A 26,934-nucleotide genomic window follows, 5' to 3' on the forward strand; every position below is an offset into this window, starting at 1 on the left:
TGACCTTGGAAGTGGCCTGATCTCCTGCCCAACAAGAAATACAAACAGGGGTTTATCTCCTGGAAAAATAATCTTATTTTCTCATTTTTAAATATCTATAAAATCATGAAACATGCATCCTTTGCCCCATGTACTAGACCAAATCAGCCATCAGCTACCCCTCATTTAAACAAACACACATGGTTGATTTCATATAAACTCAACTTCTCCACATATCAATTTCCCTGTTCACTCTATTTTTCATCAATTGCCTAACTCCCAAACAACCTTCCCACAAGTGCCTGCCTTGGGTGTCAGCATTAAATTGATACATTTTTTTTTGAAATATTTGAAACATGCATCTAATACATAAGATTTCAGGAAATGTGAAACAAAAAGATAAAATAAAATAAAAAATGAGCTTTTCTGTCATGAGTCCAGTAATACTAACATGCAACCTGGCAGCCTCAGAGCAGTTTGATTAACTGAAGATGAATCAAGCAAGAGGTCTCATTAAAGTGAGAGCTTACCTGGATGATAAGCTTTGTAAAAGGATCTGTGATGACTTTTAGCAGCTCAGGGGCATCTTCGCCACTCTCAAGATTAAAGGACTCAACTATAACATTAGTGAGACGATAAAGATAACCAGACACTACTTCAAGGGGCAACAACACAAACACTGAGAGCCAGTTAAAGAAATCATGGACTGTAGCTCCAGCAAAGGCCCTGCAAAAAGAAATTTAAAAAGATGATTTGCTGTTTGAATAACACACGTAGATAAAGGGTGTAATCATATGGGTTGGAAAGGAGCCTGCACTGAGGCAGGAACGATTTCATTTTTGGGGCCACAATCTGCCATCCTGTCTCACAGTGCACAGAATCTTACATGCAATTGACAAAACGGACCCTGAAGGATTAAAACATCAAAGGAGAACAGACAAATGAAGCAATTCTCCCTGAAAGAGGGGTGTCATTTCTTGCCTTAACTATTTCCAGTGAAAGTCACTGCATAATATCCATTAGCTCATTCCATCACTCGACTGTAGTTATACTGTTTTCCCCTAATACTTAGCCTGACTTTTTCCTGCTGTAGCTAAAACCTTTCTTCCTATCCTTACCGAGTAGTGTGAATTATGTATCCCTATCCTCTTTATAGCAATCCTGTACATATTTGCAAACAATTACTGTAGATCTCCCTTCCGGGCTTTCTTTTCTGTAGACTGAACATTCACAGTTTTTTCCCCATAGGTCTTCTTTTCCAAGTCTTTAATCATTTATTAATCTCCTTTAATTCTCTCCAATTTGTCTATATATGTTTTAAAATGTAGTTCCTAAAACTAAAAACCTAATGCTGTAAGCCAAGGAAACATGTTTTCCAAATGTTAATCTGTTTGATACCTCAGGTTTGCAATATTGCTTGAGGGTAGAATATTAGTGGAAGTTGGAACATTAGAATTGGACAATGGAAATGGAAGTCAAATCCTAGTGAGGCAAATAGAAAGGAGCACAAACACTGCCAGCTTAAGTGCAAGAGTGTAATAAGAAAAGCCAAAGAGGAGTTTGAAGAATGGCTAGCCAAAAACTCCAAAAGTAATAACAAAATGTTTTTTAAGTACATCAGAAGCAAGAAGCCTGTTAAAACAACCAGTGGGGACCCTTGATGATCGAGATATCTAAAAGGAGCTCTTAAAGAACATAAAAAGGCTTTGCGGAGAAACTAAATGGATCTTGGCTTCAGTCCCTTCAACAGCTGAGGATGTTTAGGGATAAAAGATTCCAAAACCTGAGCAGCTTTGTAGGGTGACAAATCTGAGGAGGATTTATTGGAATTAATTGCATAAAATCTCACATTAACTAAGTCACTTGGACCAGATGAATTCACACCAAAGTTCTGAAAGAACTCAAATGTGGAAGTGCGGAACTATAACTAAGGTGTAACCTGTCCTTTAAATCGGACTTCGTACCTCAATGACTGGAAGTTAGCTAATGTAACACCAAATTTAAAAAGGCTCTAAGAGGTGACCCAGCAATTACAGACCAGTAAGTCAACATCGGTACCCCGGCAAATTACGCAAAACAATAGTAAAGAATAAAATTGTTCAGACACATAGAAAAAACATAAACTGTTGAGCAATAGATCAACGATGGGTTCTGGTAAATGGGAAATCATGTCCTTACTAATCTATTAGAGTTCTTTGAAGGGCAACAAACATGTGGACAAAGGGGATCCAGTGGACATAGTGTATTTAGATTTCGATGAAACCTGACAAGTCCTCACCAGAGGCTCTTAAGTAAAAAATTAAGCTGTCATGGGATAAAGGGAAAGGTCCTTTCATGGATTGAGAACTGGCTAAAAACAGGGAAACAAAGGGTAGGAATTAATGGGAAATTCTGCAGAATGAGAAGGGTAACTCAGATTGTGTCCCAAGGGTCAGTGCCTAGGACCAATTCTATTCAAATTCATAAATGATCTGGAGAAAAGGGGAAACCGTGATGGTGGCAAAGTTGCCCAGATGAAATTAAAACACAGATAGTTAAGAACCAAGCAGATTGTGAAGACTTCCAAACAGATCTCACCAAAACTAAGTGATTGGGCACAAAATGAGCAAATGAAATTTAATGATGGAATAAACGAAAGTAAAGCATTGAAAAAAAACCCAATAATAACATATCAATAATGATGGGGGCAATTAGCTACAACGAACTGTCAGGAAAAGAGCTTGGTCGTCAATCATGGAAGTCTCTGAAGATGTCCACGCAGTGGCGCAGAGGTGGTCAAAAAAGCAAAAACAGGATGTTAGGAAAGCACATTAAAAAAAGAGGATAGAGAAATAAGACTGAGAATATATTAATTGCCCTTATGATAAATGCCATGGTACACCACATCTTGAATACTGTGTAAGATGTGGTCTCCTCACCTACAAAAAGAATAGTGGATAAAAAGGTTCAGAAAAGTGGCAACTAAAATGATTAGGGGTTGGAGAAGGGTCCCGTATGTGGCAATGATTAAAGAGGCAGCCTCTTCACTGGAAAAGAGGAACACTAAGGGGGATATGATAGAGGTATAATAAAGTCATGAGTGATGTGGAGAAAGTGGATAAGGAAAAGTTATTTACTTATTCCCATAAATACAAGAACTAGGGTCACCAAATGAATTAATAGGTAGCAGAAATTTAAACAAATAAAAGGAAGTTCTTCTTCCCACACCTCAGTGCACAGTCAACTTGGGAACGCCTTACCTGAGAGGTTGTGAAGGCTGGGACTGATATACAATAGTTTAAAAGGGAAACTGGAATAAATTCATGGTGGCTAAGTCCATTAAATGCTATTAGCTCAGGAAGGGTAAAAGAATGGCGTCCCTAGCCTCTGTTCATCGAAGAGGATGAGATGGATGCAGGAGAGAGATCACTTGATCATTGCCTGTTACTTCACCCCCTGGGCACCTGCATTGGCCACTGTCGATAGACAGATACTGGGCTAGATGGATCCCTTTGGTCTGACCCGGTAAACGGCGCCGTTCTTAATGTTCTATGTACAATGCAGGACATCACAGCGAGTATTATTTTGACTGCTAGCAGGCACTTGTCATTTTTTTATTCTTTCTTTGAAATATGAAGGTATCGATCCATTTCATCCACCACAAGAGCGATGTGAACAGTACAGGTTATTAACAGATAAATATGATTATTAATAATTATATTATTAAGCAACTTTTTCAATTTACTTTAGCAACTAAAGTTTCTCCCTTTTATACATTATTTAGCTCTAACAAACTATTTGGTAGGTGATGTGTATGTCGTTGACAAAGACTGGTAAGATTCAGAGGGGCAACACATAGAAATATGTTTTGGGTAAATGTATTTCACGCATCTGGTTATATGCACATATTCGTTATTATTTGTACTGAATGACAAGGTGCTAAAGTCTCACTCCCATCCCATTTTTACTGCACTCTATCAGTAAACTAGCAGCATACCTTTGTAGTGTCAAGATAGTAAACCATAAACTGGTGATGGATATAGTCAGTGGTTAGAATGTTTCACTTTCCTCATTTTACCATATCTTACCTACTGTGGAATTGACAGACGTTGAAAAAAACCATAAGGAGAGTAAACAACAGGTAGAAAACATTTTATCTAATGTAACATTAACCTCTCCTGTGCAGACAAAGTTTTTCTTTGCCTGTTATAGAGACATGGTGAAATGAGGGTAGAAAAGCAGGCACTCTTCAAATTCCACTGGCTAGAAAGATTTTACTAGCTCTTGTGACATTCCTGATCTCTAAAAAGGAGGATTCTATTAAGCAAGAGTAGAATCTCTTAGAACTGTGAAACTTTTCAATGGAACCACTATGCCTTTTTTCAGATATATTTTCAATTAGACTACCTTAAGTCTAGGTTGTACTGTACTTTACAGTGGCACACAGCTGATGAACAAAGGGACATGGTACTTACTGTACTACCAAAGCTGACTGCTTTATGAAGCAGAAAGCTACATAATTGCCATGTAATTATGTATGATGACTAGGCAGGACAAAGCCTATTGAGGTTTATCACAAAATTCACCTTGATTTAAGTGAGACAGGATTACATATTTTTTCAAGATTGTGGACTAAATGTTGATTTTGATTTTGATTTTAATTAGTTTATATCCAAGAATATAACTGAAACTGCACAATAATTCATTAAATGTAGCTTTAGAAATGTACTTTCATCTCTCCAAATTATAAAACAACCCTTTGGACAATTAAACTGTAAAGTGGCTGCTGTGGTGATAAGAACACAAAAGAAAGCCTGCTAGAGGAGGTGAAAATAGGCTCTGAAGGGCTAAGATTAAAGCACAATACCTTCTAAATTCATTCCTGTCTCCAGCTTGCATGAGCGCCACAATTGTGTTTGTGACTGAGGTACCAATATTTGCCCCCATTATGATAGGAATAGCAGCCGTTACACTCAGCACTATAAAGTAAAAAAGGAGCATTAGGAGAAAATCAATTCTTCAGCACACATTTTACATTCATCCTATGGAAATCAATGGGAGCTCTGCCATTGACTTCAATGGGATCAGGATTTGTCCTGTTAAGTAACTGTAATCAAGCACTATAATCTAAACAATTTATTTTATTAAAGCACCTTGAGAATGTGCTACATGATTAATCTGATTATTCGAAGGTCATGTTCTGCATCTGCAGCATACTTGTTTTCTGCCACTGCCACAAGATGTGAAAGTAGTAGAAATTCTGTCTTATCTTAAGCATTATCCCGCATGCAACTCTCACAGAACTAAACCTCAGAAGAAAACCAGTTACAGTAACTTTGTTGGTAGAACGAAGTATGCCAGTGCTGCTGAAGTTAACAAATCTAGTGTCAGTGAACCAAACAAATTTTACACAGTTGGGGGGTCGGGTGGGAGGGCTGGTTTTCTATGCTCTGCGTCCATTTTTAATTGCTGTCCATTTCTTATTTTGTATCAGGATGAAATAACAGGTTGTTTTCCTGCAGTCCCTTTCCCCATTTCCAATGTTTCTATACCTGGCAGTAAAAGGTGGTGAATGTAAAGGGTCTGAGGGTGATCTGCACTAGCTTACTGTAAGCAGACTTACATGTAGAAGACACCATGCTGACTATAATGGATGAGGAAGTGCTAGAGCTCTGCACCATGACTGTCACCAAAACTCCAATCACCAAGCCAGCAACAGGATTTGACAGCACAGAACCATCTCGAAAAATGTCCCCTGCTGCTTTACCTATGTAAAGGAATTAATTTAGTGAGAAAGTGCCGTGTATAGTCTATAGTAAATAAGACAGCATTTTGTGAAAGATCATAAAAAAAATATGCACATGGTCATGCCTGTCAGTCTAAAGTGATATAACCCAGGGATCCAAGTTCAGATCCTGAAAATAGTTTCTAGCCTTCTGAGTGATCAGGGAACACCTTACATTTTTCTCTTTTCTTTGATTGACTGAAAAATCAGCAATGGTGATGGGCCCCAGAGAGAACTGTATCTAGCCTACTTTGTCTGAGGGAAGGACATCAAAATTGGGAAAGGGATTGAGGTTTGGGAGAGAAACCCCTGAGGAAAAAAAAGATTAATAGCTTTATAGACTCTAAGGTCAGAAGGGACCATCATGATCATTGTACAAAGAAGTAGTTAGTCTTAGGGGATCTTCAAAAGAAGCAGCTGTCTGAGGCACAGATATGGGTAAAGCACTGATAGGTCCAAATCCCTCTATATTTTGCCTTACTTTCAGCATGACCCTGTGGTGGTGGCAGCAGTTACCTGAGCCTGGGGCACAGGAAACCTGGGATCATGAGAGCTTTCAATAAGCATCCCGTTTTAAGTCTCTCCACAGTAAAAAGGTTTTCACATATTGAGGAGAACATAACTACACTTGTGTATTTAACGATCACTAAAATAAAAGGGACTTCCAAAATAAACTGGGATCACCAATCTCTAATGTCAACACCACTCTGGAACTTTGGAAACAAAGGCATCCTGCAACAAAGGGAGATCATCATTCAATCACAGAGGCCTCTCTCTGTATATTTAAATGACATGAGTTCTCAAGGTTGATATTCTTTAACTAGTTACTTTATTTTGAATTGAATTAGATTCAACAGCCCATCCAAAGCCTAACTTGATACTTCATAAGAGTTTTCATACCTCCTACCAACTGGAAGGCAGAACTCAGTATATCCAAGGAACACACAAAGAAGTAGAGTAGTCCAAGCAAGGCAATAAACTTTGCTATCGCTGTGAGTACAGTGATGATTTTTCCTTTGTTATCCAGGTCTGCAAAACATAAGATAAGTGTTTGTGTATCAAATATTTATGTATTTGGCACTTCTTTTTGAACCGTTTAGCACTTCAAGCAAGTCTTCCATCCATAGTCCATGGAGTCAAGGATACTGTTGTGAGCTCTGTGGATGATAAACCCAAAGGAATGCTCTTGTTAATAAAATTTTAACTACAGCATCACTGCACATAAAAGCTTTTCATATACTTTAAAGATTCAGTGAAGTTTGAAATTCATCCTTTTTTTTACTGTTCACTTTTAGGTTTTTACCACACATAATGGGGTTAATGAAAGGCTGATATTAACATACTGCTTGACAGCTTTCATCCACAGCTCTCACAGTGCTTTAAAATGATGGGTAAATGGTATTACAATCTCATCACCCACAGGATCTGAGGAAATATTATAGCCCCATTTTACCAATGGGGAAACTGAAGAAGAGTGGTTAACACCAATATTTTAAAACCTGTGTACCTAAGAGGAAGATTTGAAATTCATTTTTCCAGAAACTAACATTTGAGAAGAAATGGCTAAGATAAAGAGCACAGAAGATGAGAAGAAATAAAGACATGTAGATAAGTTGCGTATTGACAGGTTGTACCTCCCCACTTGACCCCAGTGTCCTGAAGCACTGGCATACTCCAAGGGTCTTCTTCTTGCCCTGGCTCATCTATCAAGGCAATGTTGGAATGTGCAGGCTGAAGTCTACCTTTACTTTGAAGTGAACCCACATTGTCTGTTGAAATAAAACACAAATAAACCAAATTAATTACTTGCCATTTTTCCCCATAGCACAACTGTAAGGTTTTTATAGCCGTGTAAATTATATGGGAGCAGATATTTACCTTTTGTTTTTTCTCCACCTTTTTCAGACATGGCCTTGCCTTGCTTGGAGGAGTCTTCAGTATAGTTATTGGGTTGAGAGTTTTCCAACTCAGGCCAAGGAGCCATGATCTGACGCTAAAATGATACATTGATTAATGTCAGAGTCTGATGAAAACACTCTTCAGTGTATGACAAGAGTAAGGATTACCTCTAAAAACAACAGAGAGAAAACAACTCATCCTTCAACTCTGTTCTTTTTTAACCTTATTGAATTAACACATTTTATTTGTGAAACCATATTTTAGCTTTACTTGTGAAACTTAGGCCAATACAAGCTACACTGTTATGAGCTGCATAAAAGCTTGTTATGATTTGAATTAAAAACTTGTTCAGGTTGATGTGTGAACATGCCCGTCATTTAAGAGGTTGTAAGAGACAGCTGAGGAGTCACACCTAAAACAAGATCTAACAGAGTCTGCCCAGTAACGAACACCATGGGAGCAAGGGGTTCCACTGGGTATTGTGACTGGGGAGGTATGAGAGAGTGAGAGAAGGTAGAACACACAGAAACTGAGACCACACAAGAACAGAAAGAGACACAGGAAAAAGCAAGAAAGCCAAGCAGTAGCCTGTGAGCACAGTGTGACTCTGGGTAAAGCTAGAGAGAGAGCTTTTGGATCTGTTGGCTAAAGAGATTTGGGGCTGTATTCTAAAAAACTGCTCCTTTTGTTCTTGGTTCCTCCTGTGTTTGGAGAAACAGGACTTAGTCTCTTTTACCCAATCTTGTTTATTTACAAGTAACGTAATATCAGACTCCATCAATTTTTACTTCCAACTGGAAAATCCCCAGGGCCCCAAAATTTGACTAGTCACTTGGCTCAAAAAGGGGCAACACTGATGTTAGCCTTGGGATCCAATTTCCAAGAAGAAAGAGTGTGAACTGGTATTTCTGCTAAACCAAGATGGAAAGGCCGTCCTTAGGCATACACCGCATACGCGGCTGCATAGGGCACCTGAAAATTTGGGGCACCCCTGGGTCTTAGTGTCCACCCTCTGACCTGTTCCTATCCCTGTTCTGACCCTTCCCGCAGGTTCCCACCACAGATGGCTGCTGCAGCCTGGGGAGTCTTTCTCAGGAGGGGATCTAGTACTTAAAAGTGAAAAAGCCTTCCAGCCTGCCAGACCTATCAGCACAACACTGAAACTGTTCAAGAGCCATTCAAGTGGCGATGAAGCCGTTTAACAGGTATTTGCCAACTCCCAGGTATATACTTTCAGTTTCTGAATTTAATGACAAAAACAGTTGTGCATGACTGTAATATTTACCCAGAACATGTTAGGTGCCTACAGGACCTTAGTTTAAAATTTGCTTTAAAAATATTTCATTAGTGTGTTGCTGAAGGTTATAAAATCACATCACTAAAAAATCCTTGCATAGATTTTTAGATGCACAATCTGGGTATTCATCTTTATCCTTAAATATGCGGATCTTCAGACATATAGCTTTCTAAATAAATCCTTCAAAAGACCTCCCTTATCTAAAATACATATGCGAACCCAGGCAGCTGTCGGGCATAGGAGCACCAGTTTAATAATACTGCATAGGGCCCCATAAATCCTAAGGACGACCCTGCAAGATGGAACAAATACTGGGGATGCTTGCAGAAATCAGAAGTGCCCAGCTGAACTTAAAACAAGACCTGAAACAGGAGCTTGAAGCTTCACAAATGAAATTGAAGCAGCACCTAGAGGTTCACCAGAAAGGGCTTAGAGATGACTTGCAGACAGAAATGAAATCTCTGTGAGAGCAAAAACTACAAAGTGTCCGGAGAGATTGGACTGGACATGTCCATGCTGGAATAGTGATGAGGTGACCAGCAATCTGACTGGCATAGATCAACAGTTCTTCAGTGAAATAGTGGAAGCTAAGCAAGCTTTAGACAAGCTTCAATTTGCCAACCAAGATGAGCTGCAGCAAGGACTTATGGAGCTAAAAATTCACCTCTGGAAGGAAATCAAAGGGTCACAGACCAGTGGAAGGCAGCAGCGTGGAGAGGAATTGAGCTACCTAGCACACTTTGCTAAGATTGGACATTTACAACAGTTTTCTACCCCGTTTGTAACCTACAGAGGCCTAGGGGGAGAGGTCAGGCTGTCCCAGCTCAAATAAGGCAAAATCTTTATTAAAAAAAACTCCTGGGGAGGCTTTTTTGGTCCAGTTCAACCTTATAATTGAATGGCTTGGAGAAAGGATAAAAAGGAGGGTTACTAGCAGCAAGCTTGGGGGGCCCAGCTCTGATTGTGCTGTAGAACTTACCCAGACCTTTGACCTGTTGTTTGGATCTAGCCGTTACCTGAGCTGGCCAGGGCACAGCTAGGAGCTGGAAGGAGAGGGAAAGAACCCTCACCTGAACTGGCAGGGTATGTGTGGAGACTTGTGTTCTTGGCATACCAGATACTACAGAGGCCTTCCAGGATACACTGGCATTGGACCAATATATAATTGTTCAGCTGGACTTGGACTTGCCAATCAAGATCAGCAAAAGGAGACCAAAGACCCTCCAAGAGGCCGTGAAATTTTCCTGTTGAACTTGAAGCTTTTCTTTCAGTAGTGCACCAGAAGAGAAAGCAGCTGCTAGTGACCGAGATGGAAACTGATTGTCATGAGCCCTATAAGTACAGCTCTGTATCCAATATGTATGATGAAAGAGGGAATTTAAATTTGGTACATGACAATATTGAATGATTAGAACAAATGATAAACGTGGTTTGTAAAAAGGAGAAATTGCCAATAATGCAAAAATAGGTCAGTTGAATTCTGCTACTGTGACAAAATTGGCCCAAAAAGAAGGATTATTATAAATTTAAGGCAGGTCTAAAGTGTCTAGTGAAAGCCTCTCTCCTGGACTGGGAAACAGGTGACACCAAGTTGCAGGAGCAAAGCTTATGGAGGTACAAAGATCAGACCCAGAGTTTTGGTTTAATAGCCCAGATCTAAGCAATAGTAAGAGGAGTTTGGCTATTGAGTACATATTATGATCTGTGTTGTGTATAGGGATAGTTGACACAGACTCAGACATAATGGTTATTAGACCAGACATGCTAAAAAGGCTACCCAACTCCCCAGACAGGAACAGATGCTTAGAGCTTTCTAGAGAACTGCTCCTATTACAGTAAGTTCATTTGTGGGTTTCCAACTATTGCAAAACCACTGCATAGATTGGGTGAGAAAAGGAAATAATTTCAATGGTCAGCAAAGTGTGATGTAGCATTTTCAGAGGTGAAAAGCCTCTTGTGATGGTGCCTTGCTTGGCCTATCCATGTTTCAAAACCCCCTTTGGAAATTGGACACAGATACTAGCGCTTATGATTGGAGGAAAATATTGACACAAGAACACAATGGACTTGAGCGGGTGGTAACTTATTATAGCAAAAATCTAAGTTCCCCAGAGCGAAATTACTGCACCGACCAAAAGGAGCTCCGGCAGTTGTTAAATCTACAGAATGTTTGTATGGGAGGAAGTTTATGGTCAGGACCAACCAATGCTTCCCTGCAGTGGCTCTTTAGATCCAGGAATTCTAAGGGACAGCTTGTCAGGTGGTTGGAAAAACTGCAGTGCTAAGATTTCAAAATCACATGCAGATGTGGCCATAGGCATAGTAATGTTTCTGCCTTGTCCAGACAGACTTGTTGGGACACTAATTTGAAAACACTGCCCCAAGTGGGAGAGCAAGGAATTAGTTGCTCAGTGGAACAGGTCTGCCTCTCTTCCTCTATTTGCAGAAGTGCCCAGTGTTCCCGGTTTATCCTCTGGAACAATGGGGATAGGGTTGCAGTAATGGAACCCACAACAAACTAAAAACTTCCCAGAGAGAGGATTCTGATCTCATGATAGTGTATAATTAGAAAATCAACTATCAAATACAGCCACCCTGGAATATGGTTTCCTCCCACAGTAGCACCATTAAAGCTTCCTGGTCACAGGGAATTTAAAGATGAAATATTATCTAGAAGGTGGGAGAAAACAGCAGGTGATGGACACAGCTGTTTGTACCAGATATAACATCAAACATGATCTTAATACTGCTGGACATTTTGGATTTTAGCCAAGCTAAAAGAAAATTTCTGTTGAGTAAAATGAAGGCAGGACATAAAAAGTCAGTGTAGGAAATGTGATGCTAGCTTTACAAAGAAGCGTCCCCCTAAAACTCGGAGAGCCCCTTTGCAGAAGGATCTTGTGAGAGGCACCAGTGCAGAGCATTGCCATTGATGCTCTTATGCTGTTGCTTGAGGCAGAGGCTGGCAATCAATATTTGCTGGTAGCTATAGATTATTTTTTAAAATGACCTGAGGTATATCCATTCAGAAATCAAGAGGCTGTGATAGTAGCAGAGGTCTTAGTGATGGTATTCACAAGATTTGGGACCCCGAGTGAGTTACAGAGCAAGGGAGAAACTTGGAATCCAAAGGTTTTCAACAGGCTTGTGAGATTCTAGGCATCCACAAAAGCACACCCACAATCTGATGGGATGGTGGAGAGGTCAATAGGACTTTTGAGGTTCAGCTGGCTACATCTGTAGAGCACCACCAAAGGGACTGAGCCCAGCATATTCCATTCATTTTGATGTTATATAAAACAGCAATGAGAGTACAAAGTGTTTCCCAGGTTTGGGCATGAGCTATGGACCCCAGAAAACCTCTAGTATGAAGTTCCTGAAAAGGAACAAAGGGAATGGAACCCAAAACTGAAAAAGGTAACAGTTTTGCTGGGGAAAATTTGAGGATAGCCTCTGATAAAATGAAAAGCCTCTGTGACATCATGGCATATAGAGAATATTTTAGAAGCAAGGACCTGGTCTGGTTTCACATTCCTAGAAGAAAGAAAGGTAGGACCCCTAAGCTAGATAAACCTTGGGACGGACCCTATACAGTACTGTCCCAAATAAACAAAGTGGTATACAGAATAGAGTTGGGTCCCAGGACTAAACCTAAAGTTATCCAGAAGGACCATCAAAGGCAGTATCAGAGAGATAGGATTTCAGCATGGTTGCTCTCCAAATTGGAGAATGTAACTGTGGATGCTGAGGCTAGGAATGTTGTGACAGTAATGAGTGCCAGCCCCAGACAGAATGAGCAGGGACTGTCACAGCCAGCAGTTCCACAGAAACAACAGACACACCTCAGGAGCACACTGAAAGGGAATCCAGGGAGAAAAACGCCCCCAAACAGATTTGGGTGGGACTAAAATTATTTTATGTTGGTGAAATGAAATTATTCTGACAGAAAGACACTGTAAATAGTTAAGCTTGAGTTTAGTCCTGGGACCCAACTGCATCCTGTGTGCCACTTCATTTATTTGGGACAGTCCTGTCCAGGGCCCATCTCAAGGTTATGCAAATAGCTACGCTTGTATTGTTTGTAATCATTTGTGTTAAATTATTCATTTTCTTTCTGTTTGGGATGGGTTATTGGGTATCACCATTTTAGGCCTCATTGGGAGGATGAGTAAAATGGAGCTGAGGAGTGTTATGAGCTGGGTGAATTCTAGTTAAGGGCTGAGTTAAAATCTCATTCAAACTGATGTGTGAACATACCCTTCATTTTAAAGCGTTGTAGAGACATTTATAGGCCACATCTAAAACAAGGCCCAATAAAGTCTGCCCAGAAATTAGTACCATGCGGACCGGGGTATTCCATGGGGTATTGTAACCAGGTGTGCGTGTGCAAAAGGGTGAGGGAAGGCACAACATACAGAAACAGAGAATTCAAAAGAACAGAGAAAGAGAAGCAGAGGCAAAAAGCAACAAAGCCAAGCAATAGCCTGTGAGCACCGTGTGACCTGGGAAAAGCTAGAGAGAAACCGTCAGGTTTGTTGGCTAATGAGGCTTGGAGCAGTTTGCTAAGGAACTTCTTTTGTTCTTTGTTCCTCCTGCAATCAGAGAAGGAGGACTTTGTAAATTCCTTGTAAATAAACAGGATTGCACAATGAGAATACCAGACTCCATCGATTTCTATGTCCAACTGGAACAGCCCCAAGATTCAAAATTTGACTAGTGGCTTGGGATGAAAAACAAGCAATCAAAATGATTTCCTCTTTCTATTTGTAAATGTGTTTAGTTTTGGCTGCTACTGAAGCAAAGAACGTCATGCTTTCAAAACTTTAAGTATACCGATTGTTTTAATTCTTCATTCATTTTGCTTCCTGTAGAAAACAACTTAAATTTTTGCTTTAACTTTTTTTCTATTTTCTGGTGCTTAACTGTATAATTGTAATCCTGAAATAGTATTCCAGTGTATGGATCTGAAGAGGGACCTGCTATTTTTATTGTTGACTGAATATGTGAGAATTACAACCCTGTTTTCTCCATTTCCATCAATCTTTCCAGGATGTCTTAATTCAGAAGTAACAGAGAGTCCTGAGGCACCTTATAGACTAACAGATGTATTGGAGCATAAGCTTCATGGGTGAATACCCACTTCATTAAGCGCATGTGGTGGAAATTTCCAGAGGCAGGTATAAATATGCAGGCAAGGATCAGTCTAGAGATAACAAGGTTAGTTCAGTCAGGGAGGATGAGGCCTTCTTCTAGCAGTTGAGATGTGAACACCAAGGGAGAAGAAACTGCTTTTATAGTTGGCTAGCCATTCACAGTCTTTGTTTAACCCTGAGCTGATGATGTCAAATTTACAAATGAACTGGAGTTCAGCAGTTTCTCTTTGGAGTCTGGTCCTGAAGTTTTTTTGCTGCAGGATGGCTACTTAACTCTGATACTTAATTCAGAAGCCAAATCATAGGGCCCATTTGTGCCATTCAGGCACATTCCTATACTCTGGGTACTGATCAGGGTTGGATCTTGTGTATATTCACAGTTTAACTGTTTTTAGCATTGGTTCAGCCATATCTGTTGCTGACAGCTGTTTTTAACACAGGCTAAATTACTGCATGTAGATAAAGCTTCTGTGTTATAAACTTCCATATAGAGAGTTACCACCGTGTGTAATGAAAGAGGTGCCGGGGCTCAAGCAATTAGGTGCCAGGACTCAACAATTTTTTACATTAATAACTGATGCAGCAAGCCCAGAGATGCCTGGGCTATGAACTGCCAAGCCTAGAGGTGCTAGGACTCAGCCCTGGTAAGCCCTGACACAAATTAAGCACTGGACAGTTACAATTATAGAATATAGTTATAAGAAAAGAACCATGGTAGAGCCCTTCTAGCAAAAAACATGGCTAAATATTGCTAACATTTGAGCCTTTCCTCTGAACAGGCCCTTTACAAAGTAAGGATATTCCAGAAAGTTGTTCCCTAAAGGCTATGTGTGTTGGAAATATTTGCTAAAATATCACTTGGCTGCTACCACCAATTCAGCTCCAACCTTGGTCACGCTAAAGAAATTATTAACATGAACAAAGCTGTGGAGGTAACTGGAATTTTAAGTTCTGTATTGTATAGACCTGCTCTGAGCAGTTACACACCTCAGGGATAGATATACAAAAGGATTTAGTTGCCTAAATCCAGACATTAGATCCTCAAAATCCCTGCGGAGTTGCCCTCTCACCCGGTAGGTGCCTAAATTCTTTAGCTGTCTAAATTTCTGCCAGTAAAGTTCTCTGGGTGCCTAAATATCTGCTGGTGGACACATGTAAAGGCACCTCTGCTCTGATGTCCAGCACCTAGCTCATATATAAGCCCTGGCTGGAGTCTGAATCTAAGTGTTCCCCTCCCTATCTTGCCTGTAGGGCCAGATCAGGACCAGATCAGAGCCAACATAAAAGGAGGAGGAGGTGGTGCTCCTTCCCCCCTTCTATCCAATATCCCAGTTGTTAAAGCACTCATCAAAGATGCAGGAGAATCATGTTCAAGTCTGAACTTTGCCTGATCTGGAGCAGAAACTTAAACCCAGTTCCCCTGTCTCCCTGAGGAGTACACTAACCACAGGGATATGGGGTAGGTGTCACGCAATTTCTCCTGTTGAAGCTATTCCACTTTGTATAAATAATTAAATGGTCACTGGGCCAGAGAGAGAGTGAGAATTTCTTGATAGCCCAGTAGTTAGGGCATTCATGTAGGAGGGAGGAGAGTCAGGTTCCAGTCCCTCCTTCAATGGCTATTTGTGTTCAACCATGGCTGAGGGGGAAAGTCACAGACAATCACCATCTTCTATAGCATAGTATCATGACACTCATAAGGAAAACATTCTCCTCCTTCCACACTGGTCAAGAAAATTATGGTAATGGCCTGATAGCAACAACTGTGCCTTTACATAATTGTTATTAGTAGAGTTTTAACAGTAGTGTAGACACAGCAACTTGGAGGGCACAAAAAGAATGATCTTTACACAGCTGGAAAAAACACTCTTGCTTGTTTCAACAACGTGTTTCCATTTGCCCGGAGCCATTCTCGTAGTCCCACGCATGTCAGAACAACCCAATCCTGTTAGACAAGTTGCATTAGTATATGTTAACTTCAGCATTAAAACAGCTTGCAACAAAATTGCTTAGCAGTAGCAGCCCTCCAAAATTTAAATGCAAGCATTAAAGAAGTATCTAAATCCAGGTTTAGGGTTGGACTGGCCACTTGTTTTCACCACTCACCACAGGTCCTATCACCTACAAAATAAATTTAAAACTGTTTTGCTATATCCCAAATTCAAGGTGGAACTCAAGTATTCAGCCTCCCCCATTACTGAGGCAGCATGAAAATGAGACCGATGTGATCTCCAGAGGTACGAGGGCTTGAAAACTCCACCTGGTGAACAGCCTCTTTCATCCCACTAACGAAGACATCTTTTAAGCTCAAGAATTTGGCAGAACAAATTTTCATGATGAGGATGCCTCATAACACTAAGGTGTCTGGAGTTCCACAGGTAGGTCATTTCTTTTTATTATTGCTGTTTTCTATTATTATTTCATTATCCTGAAGCACACTGAGCGAGTTGGGATGGGGGTGGGAGAGTGAAGGAGGGAGAAGGTGGCAGAGGAGAGGTGCTATATAGCTAAATATATACATAAAATTATTAAATGTGATGTCTGATCAATGTCCAAGATGGGGACTATAACCTGAATACCCTAATTCCTAGAAGTAACTGCCCTCAGCACCTCTGTTTCCAGGGAGGGTATCACAGTAGCAGCCAACTCTGACTGCCTGATGTTAGCAAGGGTCTCTGAAAGTAGAACCATGTAGACAGAGGTTGGACTTCTTAAGCGTCACCAAAAGATGTCCACTTCCCCCATCCCCAACTCCTAGCTAAGTGAAACAGTGAGCATCTGAGCAGGTAACTTTCAGCCACCAGACAGCCTGATTAACAGAATTCTCGCCCACAACTACCCACAAGTTGATTTAATAAAGGTCTTTTCTCATTCTGATGCAGAATGTAAATATTATCACTGCAATATTGACTTCCGGGTTTACTGTCTTCTCCAAGGGTAAGTACTGAAACTTTGGGAACAATATTTCGAAGAAAAAGTAGACACTGCAGAGAAACTGAAACCTAATGTCACAGGGCCTCACAGTCCATTTCCTTGTCCCTTATGTTATTTACACTTGTGTAAAGTCAGTGAACACCTCCATTACCACATCAAAATAGTAGCAGTTTATATCTGTTTTACACAGATATAAATGCCTATAAAAAGTGTAAGGAAATGGAGAATCAGTTCCACAGTCCTTAACATAATAATTTACTTTAGGCATGATTTTCAATGCTACTTTGACAGGCTCCCACCTACAATGATGCAAGCACTGAAACGGAAAAGATTTCTTTTTTAAAGTAACATGTCAAAAGATTCTTTGCACACCATATGAAAGTATTATTTCCAAGGTATGAAATTTAATGATCATGCAAGCTGTGATCCAATCTGTCTCAGTGAACCTTGCAATATATCCTCACAAGTCATAAGCGTGTGATCCTATAGTTGTAACTCTTGCTTCTGGTCGTGCCCACTGTGTTCTAATTGCTTTCCAAATATAAATGAAGGCAAAGTCCCTTCCTTAAAGAGTATAGAGCATCAGGACAAAAAGTGGAATATTTTAAACCAACACTGAATCACGAGTGGCCCATTGACATATGCCAGCAAAGGGTGAGCCCACAGTTTGCATGGAAACTTACAGTGCCACAATCATAAAAATTCAACTGTCTGGTAAATAACTTGAGCAGAACTAGGCACCATGGAATTATCCTGTATTATACTCCCAAGTGTCTCACTAAACTGCTTCCACGTTTTCTGTGTTGTAGAGCGAAACTTTCAGTAGTTTTCGATTCTACAGTAAAAGCAGTTGCAAGTCTATTTATTTTGCTGGACTTAACACACGGAGATATAAACTACCAATTGCCATGTGTCTACAAAGCATTGTTTGTACCTTTCCATCCATGACAGTTCAGTGAAAGGGCAAGTTGTACTTGAAAGAAGTACTGGGAAGCAGTAAGGTTTAGAGAAATCAAAATTATAGGGGAACTGGATGAACTAAAATTGAGATGAAATGCTGGTTGGAGTGGGAAAGGGGTTTTCTCTGTGGAGAAAGTACCACTACCTTCATATGCAATTATTAATAAAAAGAGGAACAGCTAGACTATCATACATGCAAATTCTTTCCAGATCTTTCAAACTGTTTCCAAGACAAGATACAGAAAATCCGTTTCATGCAGGCTATTCAGACTTTCTTCTAAGTATCCTCTTTTTTTACTTTTCTACATATACACAATACTTTATAGCAATTCACCATGCTGTAGAGATTTTTAGTTTTAAAAATGGCATTTTTTACAGCTAGTCTGATATTTAGTGCTAACTGTGTGAATCAATACTATTTCATCACCTAAACATCTTAGTAGCAAGTATGTATTAACCCTTGTCAGCATACACGTTGAATAAATATAGAATGTTTCTTTAAAATGTATAACTAAAGATAAAACTTAAGACTTATAAAAGTAAGAGGGGGCCAGATTGTCAGACAGTGTAAATAAGTGTAGCTCCAGTAAGTTCATTGGAGCTATACCCATTTATATTAGCTGTGGATCTGGTCCAAGACTCTGGGACATTGCTGCCGAATTCCCATAAGCGTGATAGAACAGGTAATAATTTAAATACATGCAAACAATGACTCAAACTCACTAGGAACAAGTTTCTTCTTTGCTTTAGCAACAGTGACTTCAGTGGGACTATTAGCATGAATAAAGAGATCAGAATCTAGCCACGATGTAAAACCTCTAAACATCTCTTCATAGATGGGAAAATACAAGGGATGGATGCTAAATAATTATATATTTTTTCATTTCTGTTGAGCCCTTGGACCTCCGGTTGCCTCACAAAATAGAATCTAAAGCATGTCAAAACTAAACCATACATAACATGAAATAATAAAATGAATTTCTAAGCCAGTACAGAAATAAAGCAAATCCCAAGTAACAACCCATCAACTCATGAACAAACAGTTCTAAAGATACTGCTTTCTAAGAGCCATAACCACACCGACTATCGTATAAAAGACTTCAATGAACTACCTGGCAGAAAGATACCTAAATAAAACAAGTTACAATTCTTAAAAATTGAAAGGAAAAAAAAATCTTAATAGTAAACAATGAAAATAAAACAGGCTCCTACCAGTACTTAACCTGAAGCACATAGTAAAGAATCTCAAGAAAGGAAAAAGTAATGATATTAAAAGGCTTGCTGATCTAATAGAAGAGCCGCTAATAAAAGTTCCTCTGATATCCATGGACTTCTGTTTCCTGTCACATTAGTTCAGCTAACCATATTAGACTAATGTACTCCTTTTACCTCAGTGTATCAAACTGAATTAGCATAAGACAACGTATCCTTGACAAATCGCCTGATACTGCAACAGTGCTGCACATAGACATTACACTATTATTTATACTAACAAAGTGAAAAAAGGGATATCTTTAAATAAAGCTTTATTGATTACATTCCTGACTTTTCCCCCCACTATTGGATACTACTCTTCACTGTGCTGTATTTTAAAATCTCACCAAATAAAAGGTTAAGACAATACTTTCCCCAGGCTATAGATGGCTGAGTTAATTCTTACTCTTTATCACTATTCAAATAACTTTTAGTTCCTTTTTAGGATTTGACAAAAAATATAATTACTTTCTAAACAAATATTTATTATATCACAATGTATACATTTCTATCATCTGTTTCAAAATATTATCAGTACAAATTAAAGAATAAAAGCTGAAAAAAATAAGAACTGAATGATACTGCATTGTGCAATTCCACTTCTCTTTATGAGCTCTAGTTGCTGCTATCTCATGTGAGCTGCAAAAGAATTCTGTGGAGTTTCTGACTTGCAAACTAAGGTAAAGTTTTTTAAAAAGGAGAGTTTGTCTGAGTGGCTTTTACTTACCACTTCTTTCTTCCCAGACAATAGAGTGAACCAGGTATCCACTGAAACCTACATTATATATAGACGTAGGTATTGAGCAAAGTCTACTGTCATCACCACACACTCACATTCCTACCTTACACTCTGGAGGCACTGCCTACCTGCAACTTAATGATCTCAATCAGCTCTTTCCAGCACGGCAGTAACCAACGGTACTAAACTTCAAATTGTTTCAAGCTCATCATATTCTACCAACTGTCTCATCAGCATTAAGCAAGAGTAGCTCATATGTTCCTGTGAATGCGGTGGAGCTGTTTGTTCCACTCTGACAAATTGCTGGGCACCTTAACACTCAGTAATCTGTCTAATAAGAATTTTCCAAAAATATTTTATGGTATCAGAAGTCTAACAAAAGGGTTCTGATAGGGATATGGTACTGTTATCTGTCTATTCATCTATCTATTAATCTTTCTATCTGTTTCATCTGCCTATTGATCTGTCTAAGAAGAGAAGTGGCGAATCAGATAAAAAACAGTCTCATTGGGAAACCTGTGAGAATCCCTTTCAGAACAAAGGGGTCATTTTCATTCTTATCAGTGCTCAGTGTTTCCAATTAAAGAGAAGCTACAGTGATCATTAGCATTTTGGCCATTGCTGGTGTGGTTCTCATTCTTACAGAGATTTAAAGATGTGAGACTGCTCCTGGTAATTGTATCCCGAAGTCTAGAAAGTAGGACAGGTATGAAGATGCTTCGTACGATATAAAAGATTCATGAACTATACAGACAATTGACTCAAGTTAGATCAAGAGCCACTATACAGGACTGGGTTTGTAAGCAATCTGGGTACTGACCAGGCAACATCAAATATTGCAATTAATGTTTGCTTTACAGACCTATTCACTCTTAAAGAACACCTTCACTTGGAAAAGTGACTATGTGAAGCAGCATCTTACCCAAGAGATCTGCTTCCTATGTGTATGCAGGTCATATCTACTGATAAAAATAACTTTTCACTCCAGTTAGCTGCAGCGACAACACAGCTGACAAGGTGTGAGCTGGATTTTATACATTATCAACAGAATTATTTACTAAATTCTAAGTTGTTAAACTCATGCCATCTTCTGGAGGCACTGGGGTGGCACACGGGTAAGTAAGATATAATTTGAAGACAAGGGAGAAAATTTGAAGAGAGGTGTAACCAAAAGCCTAATTACCCTTACTACTCATGATGATGCACTAGGAGCAAAGTACCCAGCTTTAGTCTCAGATCGCAGACGGAGCTTGCAAAGTTGACTGTTAAAAATATGCTTTTATTTCTGAAAGCTGAAAACACTTGAAATGGAAATAAATGACAGAAACCACACCTGGAAACCCATAATGCCATTTTATAGTCACTTTTCCTACTAGAACTGCACTTTAATTTTACATAAAAAATAATTTTAATTGATCCCTCACTTGTAGAAAAATACATATTAGAATAGCTTAAAATAGGAAGATCCTTGTGTCCTGTGAACTACGCATATATCCTCCTTTGGTTTACTAAGTGTAAAACACCAGCTCTGGTATTGAGAAAGTTATTAGTCATTCAAGATTTAAACTCATGGTCAGTGTTCAACCAGGTAGATGCCTAACTTTTTAACAGTTGTTTTTTATTCAAGATACTTTGTTCTGGCTGTCAAACACAGAATGATTCTTGTAATAGGCTATACCAGCCTTTTCAGATTTTAGGAGGGTGACCCCTCCTGGACCAGTATTTTGCTGTTCCAGAAACAGTAGGTTAAGGAAGAGGAGCTGGTCACTGAGGGAGAGGAAGTGGTTTCAGGAAGGTAGTCTGGGGCTTGGGAAAACACTTATTTCAGCCTGCGTTTAGGGCCCAAGAATAATACTTCATGAGCAGAAGGGCTGTAACTCTCTGTCACAGGGTAAACTGGGCCTTTAAGAGTATGTCTGCACAGCTGCTGGGAGCAAGTCTGACAGCCCAGAACAACAGACTTGTGTTACTGTGCTCAAGCTAGCTCGCTAAAAATAGCAATATGGACATTCCAGTTTGGGCTAGAGCTCGGGCTCTGAAGCCTAGGGACAGAGGACTTCAGAGCCCGAGCTCCAGCCCACATGTCAAACTAATGTCTACACAGCTAGTTAGTATGCTACCCCAAGCCCTGCTAGCATGAGTCTGTCAATGAGGTCTGCAAGACTCTTTCCCAGCGGCTGCGTAGACATATCCTAAAAGGGAACTGCTCCAGCTCATCTACACTGTGTTAGAACCTTGATGGGGCATGATGAAGGACAGGGGTCCATATAAAGAGCCAAAAGAGAATGGGGGTTTGGGGAAGCTCAGGAAATTGTAGAGTGAGGAAGACTCTTGCAGGCAATACCCTGACACCAGGGGAGTTTTGAAGCCAGAGCCACAATGTTGAGCTCCAGCCAGGTAAGCCTGGGAGAGGTAGTTGAATTAGTTGAGGGAAGACAGGCCCCTTGTTGGAAAAGAGGGGCTGGGCCCAGTTTAAACCTGGTGTAAAGACTCAGTATTTGTGTTAGACTACCAGGTGAAAGAAATCACTGAGCTCTGTTTGTTGCCAGCCTGAGTGGAACTAGTGAAGGGTGAATCAAAGGGACCCGAGAGAAGAACAGCCCAGAAGGAGTGCTGCAGGGTTCCCTTAGTCAAGAAAGAAGGATTTAGGGCCATTGGAAACTGTGCACAAAATTATGTAAACTAGACCCCCACCCAAAAGGGGTAATTTTGTTTGAAACACTGTGGACTGTGCAGTTCTTAAGGGGCCCTGATGGGAGGAAATGGAAGCAAAGTGTGGCAGAGTGACCTCTGGTCTTGACAGGGCAGCTGACCGGGCTGCATTCCCTTTTCCTCTCAGTTGTGAAGACTCAAGGTGTCTGTTAATTGCTCTAGCAACTTCTCTCTCTGAGAACCAGGAGAGCATACCTGGCTGAATTGTCCCAAGGCTGCTGGGACTGGAGTCTAGAGTTCTAGCAAGATCTGATGGGAAATGGAGATGGGACATAAAGAACAGGAAGAGACCAGGAAGCTACGGGTAATACTGAGGGCAAGTAACACAGATTTCTTAATTTTTATCAACTAGGGATTACTTTGAAGCAGATGTCTTTTTTGATCAACTGACCAAAAGGATGTGGAGAAATTGGAAAAGGTCCAGCAGAGGGCAACAAAAATGATTAGGGGGCTGGGGCACATGACTTATGAGGAGAGGCTGAGGCTTCGTTAGTCTGCAGAAGAGAAGAGTGAGGGGGGATTTGATAGCAGCCTTCAACTACCTGAAGGGGGTTCCAAAGAGGATGGAGCTTGGCTGTTCTCAGTGGTGGCAGATGACAGAACAAGGAGTAATGGTCTCAAGTTGCAGTGATGGAGGTCTAGGTTGGATATTAGGAAAAACTATTTCACTAGGAGGGTGCTGAAGCACTGGAATGGGTTACCCTAAGGAGGTGGTGGAGTCTCCTTACTTAGAGGTTGTTAAGGCCCGGTTTAACAAAGCCATGGCTGGGATGATTTAGTTGGAGCTGGTCCTGCTTTCAGCAAGGGGTTGGACTAGATGACCTCCAGACGTCTCTTCCAACCCGAATCTTCTATGATTCTATGACTCTATTTGAAAGGCGTAAGGAAAAAAGTCTCTGGCAAGGAAAGAGTTAACTCACAAATTCACTCCATGGATGTGGTTTTCTGTTTTGTTTGACCTGCCACAAGGTCCGTTAGTTATTCTGCAGAAAGTAGTTATTCACAATTCCAGGTACTTGAAACAAACACCATTTGAAGTCCTTTCGTGTTTGTGTAGAAAACTCACCTCAAACAATGGCTCATTTACAGGCTGTCAGTAAGTTATGTGACTTATGAACTCTGTCAAGTCACAGTTTTTGTCATCGGGAGCCTATAAAACAGTCGAGAAATATGTCTGACATGCATACTTACCACAAAATGCTACAAGCTCTCTGACAACATCCCCAAACAAACTGGCGATACACAGGACTTGCAGTGAGAGCAAGACAAATATAAATCCATCTGTCCCCAAGAGACAATATTCATTCCTGAGCTTGTGCACATACATTCCAGTAGAAAAATGTGGATTATATACAGTTAAAATAAAACTTTAAAAATCAATCTAAAAATTGACTAACATGAATCCTAACAAAGACATCATAGCAGCACAAGGCTTATATCTCTTATTAATAACATTACGGGATCACTCTGGTCATATTATTAGATATGAATCCCAATATAATTATTATGCATCATCAAGATAGCCCTCTCACACCAGGAAGAAAATTACCTCTTATGCAATATACCAATTACATTAATCTTTTAAGGTTCTACTAATCAGAACAATATACTGCCATGCATTTATTATATAAATGAAGTAAGGCTGATGTCACTATCTTTACCAGATAGCCATGAGGCTCGCTGTTGAGGAGATTGTAAGATTCAGAGTTTCTGAACACAATGTCCACTGAAACTTGCTCTGCCAAATTCCGGCCTCTGATCTGTGTTTGGAAAGGGCATATATTGGCCTAAAATGTCCTCCTTTCCTCTCCTTTCCCCTAGCCACCCACACTCCCAGTTGTAAACAAAACTGTTGGCTATACGAAAAAAGAGCCCCATGCTGATTGCGTTATGGATAATGATATAAAAATTATTTGGTGCAGAGCCAGCTACTGTCAGCCCTGAAAGAACCTGAAATAGTGCTCTTTCTTGACATCCATAGTACAGATTTCAGGATAGAATTTAACCCTGAATTATCTATTTCATTTAAATACAGAATACTTTTTGGATTATATTTAAACAATTTTTTTTGTTAAAAAAGGAAAGCACAGTGAATTGAAGTTGATATGTAATTCTGATATGTGAAATTCTGCATTCACATACGCTTCAGTATGCACTGGGAAATAATATTTAGACCAAATTCTATCCTTGGTAGTATACCTGAGGTTTCCACTTCAGTACATATATGCATTGGAGAGCAGATTCTTGATGCTGTAGCCTTTGTACTTGTACATTAAATTTATTTTTTCCTTTAATAAGTGCAAATTTGTCTTTGATGTTATCATTCTTACAGGGCAATATTCTACTTTTAGTTTCCCACATGAGTTTACTGTCAGCTGGGTTAAATTGCAAAAATATACTGAGAGTAGTATTTGGCCCAATATGTTTCTATTGTATTCAGAAAATAATAATGGAGACTTCCTGAGGCTAATTAAAGATTACATAAATTATGTAAAGGCTACATAACCTAGTGGACAAAGTATCTGCATCATATCACACAGAGTAGTGTGTTACTAGGATTGCCAACAGTCCCTTATTACAAGGGAAGTTCCTTATTGTTTCATCTCTGTACAACAAGATCTGGAGTTGCGGAGTGCTGCAAAAAAGCAGCAAGAAATATCCCTGGTGAATGTAGGTGAGTATTTTTATTATTATTGATTATAAACACTGCTCTACAGCCAAAATGCTTCTGAAATAAATGTAGTCAAACTTTACTAATTCTGGGTCACTGAGAACGAAAATGATGCTTAAAATTGTTGATTGGCTCTAGTCTAGCTGTTGGGCTCCAGACTACAGCAGTAGAATCTCCTGGCAGGTGATGTGAGGGTTTCCATGTTCCGTGACCGTCAAAAGGATCTTGTCCCATTCTTCTTCATGGAAGGTGATCTTGTAGCCTGCAACAACATTCAATGGTGTGAAGGAGCCCCTCAACCATCATGCACAATCAAGATGGAGTGGAAGACTGTTCTTGATTCAATCGAAGACGATCTTAAAGCTGTTTGCTTGCATAATGGCACTATTTTCCATCATTTTCCAGTTGGTCATGCCAGTCCTATGAAGTCAAACCTATGATCAACATGAAACAACTGTAGGTGCATAAACATGATCAACATCAGTGCAGCTTTGTGTGATTTGAAGGTTGTGTTCTCTGCTTGGCTGAAGACTGGATACAAAAAGCACTGCTGTTTTCTCTGAGAATGGGATGTCGTGCAAAGAGGAAATTCCCGCTACATCAAAAAAGGATTGCCACTCCGACAGAGACCATGGAGCCTGGTGAGGAAAAGAGTTCAGCATCCACACTTGTTGTAATCAAGGAAGATTTTGTTACCACCCTACACATCACGGGTCTGAGAAGAACTTTGGTCAAGGCCATTGACAAACACAAGCAGCTTTCAGTACTTCCGTGGAAAATTTCCAAGTAAGTGAAGCTAAGTAAAGGAAGGTGTCTTTGTTGGTCCTCCAAAAAAGAAATTTTCGTGGCAAGAAAAGACGGCATGGAAAGCCTTCCAGTTTAGTGGCAATAATTTTCTCAGAACAAAAGGCAGACAGACTACAGGTTGTTGTGGAAACCTCCTTAAGCATACATAAGCCTTGGTTGCAATCATGTCACCTAAAGATTACATTTTTTGCATTCTTCATCTAAGATTTTTTCCACTGAACTGCGGAGCAGTGAGCAACGAGCACGCGAGCGATTTCACCAGACAGCAACAACAGAGAAACTTCTACAGGGCAAATGGAGCCCATCAATGCTTGCAAACTATGCTGGATCAGTGACAAGAGATGCTCCATTTAATGAATACAAGAGACAACCAAGAAGAGCCAAGTAGACACTGAATCGACTAAACTATGTACAAATAGTTTTTGCCTTTTGTTTCATAATAAATTTTATTTATATTACCCTTGCTGATTTTTAAAGTGTTACATAAACAGGACAGGTGAAATATTATCATGTAAAGCAACCATAAACACATGAAAAGACCTAGGTTTACAATTTGTGATTAAAACTCTACTATCTACACAATATACATAGACATAAAATGTAAAAACTTAAATATCTTAGAAACAGTAGCAACTCAGTTGTTTTAATTGTCATATTTGAATTCAGCACATCAAAATACATAATAAATACCACATTTTATCTCTGAAGCAGACGACTTCTCAAAAATCGTAGACCAGTGTAATAATAACAATAATATTGGGAGGA

At 39.8% G+C, this 26,934-nt stretch overlaps 1 protein-coding gene across 2 annotated transcripts in view; it reads right to left on the reverse strand.

Annotated features, from left to right (window-relative positions):
- SLC34A2 (solute carrier family 34 member 2) overlaps window positions 1-20,014 on the reverse strand; it is a 35,574-nt gene extending 15,560 nt beyond the window's left edge. For both annotated transcript variants that reach the window (XM_032806627.2, XM_032806629.1), the window contains exons 1-7: window positions 19,968-20,014; window positions 7,622-7,736; window positions 7,378-7,512; window positions 6,644-6,772; window positions 5,582-5,725; window positions 4,826-4,937; window positions 510-705 (exon numbers count right to left, since the gene is read on the reverse strand). In XM_032806627.2, coding sequence (XP_032662518.1) covers window positions 510-705; window positions 4,826-4,937; window positions 5,582-5,725; window positions 6,644-6,772; window positions 7,378-7,512; window positions 7,622-7,727 — 822 coding nt within the window. In that variant the 5' untranslated portion in view covers window positions 7,728-7,736; window positions 19,968-20,014. The remainder of the gene's footprint in view (window positions 1-509; window positions 706-4,825; window positions 4,938-5,581; window positions 5,726-6,643; window positions 6,773-7,377; window positions 7,513-7,621; window positions 7,737-19,967) is intronic.
- Window positions 20,015-26,934: the final 6,920 nt, after the last annotated feature.

The sequence above is a fragment of the Chelonoidis abingdonii genome, chromosome 5, assembly GCF_003597395.2.
Source record: "Chelonoidis abingdonii isolate Lonesome George chromosome 5, CheloAbing_2.0, whole genome shotgun sequence".
Classification (NCBI taxonomy): domain Eukaryota; kingdom Metazoa; phylum Chordata; order Testudines; family Testudinidae; genus Chelonoidis; species Chelonoidis abingdonii.